The 6,946-nt window shown below is 46.7% G+C and overlaps 1 protein-coding gene across 1 annotated transcript in view; it reads left to right on the top strand.

The window, feature by feature from the left end:
* Positions 1-4,545, top strand: part of LOC112072707 (uncharacterized) — a 34,594-nt gene extending 30,049 nt beyond the window's left edge. Inside the window, exons 1-4 of the mRNA XM_070439897.1 lie at positions 2,941-3,102; positions 3,342-3,763; positions 3,814-4,056; positions 4,125-4,545. Coding sequence (XP_070295998.1) covers positions 3,351-3,763; positions 3,814-4,056; positions 4,125-4,227 — 759 coding nt within the window. The 5' untranslated portion in view covers positions 2,941-3,102; positions 3,342-3,350 and the 3' untranslated portion in view covers positions 4,228-4,545. Of the gene's footprint in view, positions 3,103-3,341; positions 3,764-3,813; positions 4,057-4,124 lie in introns of the transcript that reaches the window.
* Positions 4,546-6,946: the final 2,401 nt, after the last annotated feature.

Raw genomic sequence — 6,946 nt, 5'->3', positions numbered from 1 at the left:
AGCCTCCAGTGATGATCCATGGCACGAAGCCTCCGGTGATGATCCATGGCAAGAAGCCTCCAGTGATGATCCATGGCAAGAAGCCTCCAGTGATGATCAATGGCAAGAAGCCTCTAGTGATGATCAATGGCACGAAGCTTCCAGTGATGATCCATGGCAAGAAGCCTCCAGTGAGGAGTCATGGAACAAAGGCCTTCAGTCCAGAGCCTACTGCGAAGGTCTCCAGTCCAGAGCCTCCAGCGACGTTCTCCAGTCCGGAGCCTCCAGCGACGGCCTCCAGTCCGGAGCCTTCAGCGACGGCCTCCAATCCGGAGCCTCCAGCGACGTTCTCCAGTCCGGAGCCTCCAGCTACGTTCTCCAGTCCGGGGCCCGCTACGAGGGTCCCCAGTCCGGGGCCCGCTACGAGGGTCCCCAGTCTGGGGTCGGCGGTGAGGGTCCCCGCACCAGAGGCGCCACCAAAGTGGGGGGAGCCAGAGGCAGAGGGGGGTCTACGTCCCGCACCAGAGTCGCCGCCGTAAAGGAAGCCCACCTGGCGTAAAGGAAGCCCACCCGGACCCTCCCCTTTAGAGTCAGGTTTTGCGGCCGGAGTCCGCATCTTTGGGGGGGGTACTGTAACGCCCTGGCCATAGAGAGGTTTTTATTCTCTATTTTGGTTAGGCCAGGGTGTGACTAGGGTGGGCATTCTAGTTTCTTTATTTCTATGTTTTCTATTTCTTTGTGTTTGGCCGGGTATTGTTCTYAATCAGAGGCAGCTGTCTATCGGATGAACTGTCAGTATACTAAGTTGAACTGTTGGAGATAATAGTTGCCCTCCAGTGGGGGGAGGACGTACAACCTGTTAGAATTATAGTATGCTACTATTGAAWACCTCCAATAGTAGGTCACTCCTATTAAATTTACCAGATGATAAACTATTCAATACAGACAGGTCAATCTGATAGGCTACTTTGTAGCTGATTTGTTGTTAGGTTTGATAATGTAAACTAGCTTATTAGTTAGCTATCTAGCAAGCTAACATTAGCTTCACACACACTTCATATGAAACCAATGGTGTGGTGAGTGCATGATGCTAGCACAACAGCTAGCTAGCTAGCAAATCATGGTAACCATTTCGCTAACTTTAGCCAGGTAGCTAAAGAAATGTATCTATGGGCTGTATGCAATTATGGAGAGYGGATCAAAATGTTTCTTCGTCGTCTTGCTAGCTAGTTATCTAGATGTGGCCATCTGACTAGTATCAACAAGGTCTTTCTACAACACCAGCACAGCTAGCTAACATTGATTAGACCATAAAGCAACACACACAGACATGCGTTGCCAACAAACGCTACCTTCTGGATTGGAATATTTTAACAAAGCTGAGTGGTTGACGACTTCACAATCTTTTCTGAGTGAAAATAAAAGAGATTGACAGCCGACATTGTTGGGAAGTGTTAAATACTAATCGTCAGGTAAACATTAGACAATCCTTCCGGTGTGTCTGAGCTGTAACAGATATTACCATCTCTGTCCAAATATCTGTATATGAAACTGCTCAAATGTGAGGTGCAGTACAGGAGCTATAGGAGGATGGGCTCATTCTAATGGCTGGAATGGAATTGATGGAACAGAGTTTCCAATATGTTTGATATGTTTGACTCCGTTCCATTGTTTCAATTCCAGACATTACAATGAACCCGTCCTCCTATAGCTCCTCTCACCAGCCTCCTCTGGTGCGGTGCACATTTTAGAAGGTAAACTGCATTTTGTATCATTCTGCATAGGTCTACCGCCGTGTACACATTCATGCGCTTAAAATATGAAGAAATAATCGTTTTTCAACATTTTAAGGTGAACATTCTGATTCGTTTCATCAGCCTTGTGAAATGGTACAGTGTTAACCTCCACTTTACTTCTTTGATACACATCAGTGGGAGATAAGAATTGAGAATACGAAATGTCCACTGAAAACAAAGTGGTGTACCTGCGTATAGCCTCCWTTACACCACTGACTGTACGATTTGAGAAGGGTGCTCCTCCCTCACTGCTTTTGTCCGTTCACATCATCAACCGGTGCACCGGTTAGTAAAACTCCCTCAAAGGCTATATTTACGAAGGCACCCCAATTCAGATATTTTTTTCACTAATTCATCTTTTGACCATTTAGCTCTGAAAAAAAGATCTGATGTGAAAATATCTGATGTGATTGGTCAAAAGGCAAATACGTGGAAAAAAGATCAGAATTGGGCTGCCTGTGTAACACAGACATAGGCCACTTTCTACAGCTAATCTGAGGCGACACAACAACCAATGGTTGCGTGCCACGTCATCAACTGTGTCAACCACTGACATATGATGTGGTTAGCTGATACTTAAAATACTTATCAAGGCGATGTCAGATCTGTCAGACGTCAGCAACGTCTAAGCTTTGGAAAGTGGCCGAAGTCTGTTTGGAAGCAGCGATAAACTCCCTCATAGTCTGTTTGGTCCCAGCCACACAGCCTGTGTTTACACAGGCAGCCCAATTCTGATCTTTTGCCCTGCTTTGCTGGCAAAACAGCTGATCTGATTGGTGAAAAGACCAATTAGTGGGAAAAAGATCAGCATTTGGCAGCTACAGACGCATGAACATGTATGAAATTGAATATGCGTTCATCAACTGTCTGATTTTCTGTAAATTGTTGAACTGAATTTGGTGTCTTTCTTTTGTCGTCCAATCATCTCTGTTGTTCACCATAARTCAACGGATGACTCCTGTTGAAAAACAATTTGCTCAATCCGGGATGGGTGGGTAGAGTTCACTCTTTAAAACCGTCGGATTGGTCCATGATGTGCAAACTCCACCCTCCAGCACACCAGTGCACACTGGTTAGGTGCACACAGAGCACCTAATCGCAATTGGGAAATTGAACCAATGAAAATGAAGTTCATTGGCTGACAGCTGTACATAATTAGCCAGCCAGGTTAGAAGGGTCTGGGATTCCTTTATGAGGTGCAACCAAAACAGCTGTTAGACATAGCAACAGGGGTATTCTGGCAGGGTGTCTGGCTAACATTAGTTCTGAATAATACGGTTGTGTTTTTGATCACTAATATGGCTGTGACTTTTGGACTCTCTTTGAGGTTAGTTTTTCAATGTATTCATCTGGTTGGTTTACCTTGTTTTAAGGTGTTCACTGGTTATTTATGTTTAACTGTCTGTTTTGTAGTGTTTCTTGGATTTGTTGCCTGCTAATTGGAGGGATAACTTGTTTTACACTTAAAGGTGCGTTTTGGTTTACACTAATTCAGCTCAAATACAGTAGTCTAGTTCCGATAGCTTAAAGCTGGCATTTTACCACAATGTTTTCTTTGTTTCCTAGGTAACGCTCATGGGCATGCTGCCTACCCTGGACCTGAACCAACTGGAACATCTTCCCAAGCAAGTGTGGTGTCTGGTCCAAATTCCAAAGCTACTGGCCACAATGCCCCTCAGCAAGAGCTACTGGCCACAATGCCCCGTCAGCAGGAGCTACTGGCCACATGCCACCTCAGCAAGAGTACTGGCCACAATGCCCCGTCAGCAGGAGCTACTGGCCACAATGCCCGTCAGCAGGAGCTACTGGCCACAATGCCCCGTCATCAGAAGCTACTGGCCACAATGCCACGTCATCAGAAGCTACTGGCACAATGCCACGTCATCAGAAGCTACTGGCCACAATGCCACGTCATCAAGAGCTACTGGCCACAATGCCCCTTCAAGTCATAAGTCTGAACCCGGCGCCTCAGCAGAAGCGTCCGGCCCGCGCCTCAGCAACAGCGTCCGGCCCGGCGCTCAGCACAAGCGTCCGGCCCCGGCGCCTCAGCACAAGCGTCCGGCCCCGGCGCCTCAGCACAAGCGTCCGGCCGCGGCGCTCAGCACAAGCGTCAGGCGCCTCAGCACAAGCGTCGGCCCCGGCGACCTCAGCAGAAGAATCCGGCGCGGCACTCAGCACAAGCATCCGGCACCTCAGCACAAGCGTCCGGCCCCGGCGACTCAGCAGAAGAATCCGGCACCTCAGCACACGCGTCCGGCGACTCAGCAGAAGAATCCGGCGCCTCAGCACAAGCGTCCGGCGACTCAGTAGAAGAATCCGGCGCTCAGCACAAGCGACAGGCCCCGGCGCCTCAGCACAAGCGACAGGCCCCGGCGCCTCAGCACAAGCGACAGGCCCCGGCGCCTCAGCACAAGCGACAAGCCTTCAACAGACGGCCCGACCACTCAACTAGGGAGATCATAATTTGGATTGCCCAACTCCTTWATCGTCTTTCCCATGTTACTTTGCCTCCTTTTGAAGAAAAGGGCAAAGGTAACTGAGGTGGGGAAATGTGCCAACTAATGCGCTTGTTTGAAATGAGGATCTCCTTCACTTGACAATTGTTTACAGGGGTGGACGATACAATGGTATTAATTGTTTGTATAACCATACGACAAAAATGTACTTCTGATTTGTCGATATTGCTGACACACTTTTAGGTTCTACGGTTACGCTTTTGATTTAGCCTGGTGTTCCTGCTACTCTTGCATGATTTGTTCAATAAACAATTTGACTTTCAAAATACCTTGTCCTTCAAATATGTTCTCTTCTGCCTACCATGTGCTTTCTGTTTAGGAAAAGACTGGGTCTGGAGTAAAAGGGAATGTGGTTCACAACACTGGTGTAAACAGATTTGTTTAGCATTTGAACTACCAGAAACAATGCTAAAGTTCTCTAAAATGTCAGAGCTCCCTCATATGTTCATAATTTACCTCTCCCTTTGTGTAGGTTTGATTTACAGTGATCTACCTTTTACCATCAATGCCTAAAGAATGTGAATGCAGTTTACCTCATCGTCCCATTACCTGTCACTAACCTCTCCCAGGGACGCTRAAGTTTCTGCTTGACCTTTTTCAGAAACATTTAAACAATTTGACACATTCTGCCTGTTATACAATGTTGGTCTGGCCAGACACCATGGATGCAATCCTATATGCGTGCATTGCTTTCAGATGTGAAAAGTACTCAGCTTGGAGTAGTTCAGACATTCCTCATGTCAACTCTCAATGTCTTCTGCACAGTCCATTTCTACTTGGCCACAATGAGTTTGCACTTGCAGAAGCCCCTGGCAGGAACTTCAATAKAATTTGAAAGGTGCACTTGAGCTCTCACACTGTACAAAATTATCTAGAGACGTAAATATGAATAGGTTCTTAAGCCTGGCTGGTGAATAACTACTTTTGCTTTTTTGGTATCAATGTGTCAAACAGTTTCAAGAAACACTTAGCATTTTGACATCTTAGGACTGTTAAGCAACTAAACTCAGGGGGAAAATAACATCCCCTCACTGTCAGCTGTATTAATTTTCAGCAAACGATGTACAAAAGGGGGGACAAAAGTAACAGTCTCTGTGGTGGACACCAGATGCATTAAGAACTGCAGTGCATCTCATGGACTGCACCAGATTTGCTAGTTCTTGCTGTGAGATATTACCCCACTCGTCAACCAAGGCACCTGCAAGTTCCTGGACATTTCTGGGGGGAATGGCCCTCACCCTCCGATCCAACAGGTCCTAGACGTGCTCAATGGGATTGAGGTCCGGGCTCTTTGCTGGCAATTGCAGAACACTGACATTCCTGTCTTGCAGGAAATCACGCACAGAACGAGCAGTATGGCTGGTGGAATTGTCATGCTGGAGGGTCATGTCAGGATGAGTCTGCAGGAAGGGTACCACATGAGGGAGGAGGATGTCTTCCCTGTAACGCACAGCGTTGAGATTGCCTGCAATGACAACAAGCTCCGTCTGATGATGCTGTGACACACTGCCCCAGACCATGACGGACCCTCCACCTCCAAATYGATCCCGCTCCAGAGTACAGGCCTTGGTTTAACACTCAAACGCGAATCCGACCATCACCCCCGGTGAGACAAAACCGTGACTCGTCAGTGAAGAGCACTTTTTACCAATCCTGTCTTGTCCAGCGATGGGTTTGTGCCCATAGGCGACATTGTTGCCTGTGATGTCTGCTGAGGACCTGCCTACAAGCCCTCGGTCCAGCCTCTCTCAAACTATTGCGGACAGTCTGAGCACTGATGGAGGGATTGTTTTTGCTTTCCTGTACCTGTCCCGCAGGTGTGATGTTCTCACTTACCAATCCTGTGCAGGTGTTGTCACACGTGGTCTGCCACTGCGAGGATGATCAGCTGTCTGTCCTGTCTCCCTGTAGTGCTGTCATAGGAGTCTCACAGTACGGACATTGCAATTTATTGCCCTGGCCACATCTGCAGTCCTCATGCCTCCTTGCAGCATACCTAAGGCACGTTCACACAGATGAGCAGGGACCCTGGGCATCTTTCTTTTGGTGTTTTTCAGAGTCAGTAGAAAGGCCTCTTTTGTGTTTTAAGTTTTCATTTTTTTTGAGGTCACTGTCTGTTCAATGAGGTTTCATTGGGATACTAGATTTCTAATCAACCTGTTTGCAGTTCCTACCGCTTCCACTGGATGTCACCAGTCTTTGGAAATTGGTTGAGGTTATTCCTTTGTGCAATGAAGAAGTACGGCCATCTGGAATCATTGTAACGTTATGTGTACTGTTTGAGAGTTGCGCAAGACTAGAAAAGTAGCGTTAGTTTGTTGTCCTCCTGTATTGAAAACAGATAGACCCGTCTTCAATTTGATCGATTATTAACGTTTAAAAATACCTAAAGTTGTATTACAAAAGTAGTTTGAAATGTTTTGGCAAGGTTTAGAGGTAATTTTTGAGATATTTTGTAGTGACGTTGCGCAAATTGGAAGCTGTTTTTTTCTGGATCAAACGCGCCAAATAAATTGACATTTTGGATATATATGGACGGAATTAATCAAACAAAAGGACCATTTGTGATGTTTATGGGACATATTGGAGTGCCAACAAAAGAAGCTCGTCAAAGGTAAGGCATGATTTATATTTTATTTCTGCGTTTTGTGTTGC

Source organism: Salvelinus sp. IW2-2015, unplaced genomic scaffold, assembly GCF_002910315.2.
Source record: "Salvelinus sp. IW2-2015 unplaced genomic scaffold, ASM291031v2 Un_scaffold2010, whole genome shotgun sequence".
Lineage (NCBI taxonomy): Eukaryota > Metazoa > Chordata > Actinopteri > Salmoniformes > Salmonidae > Salvelinus > Salvelinus sp. IW2-2015.
This window is presented reverse-complemented; position numbering and strand designations above follow the sequence as displayed.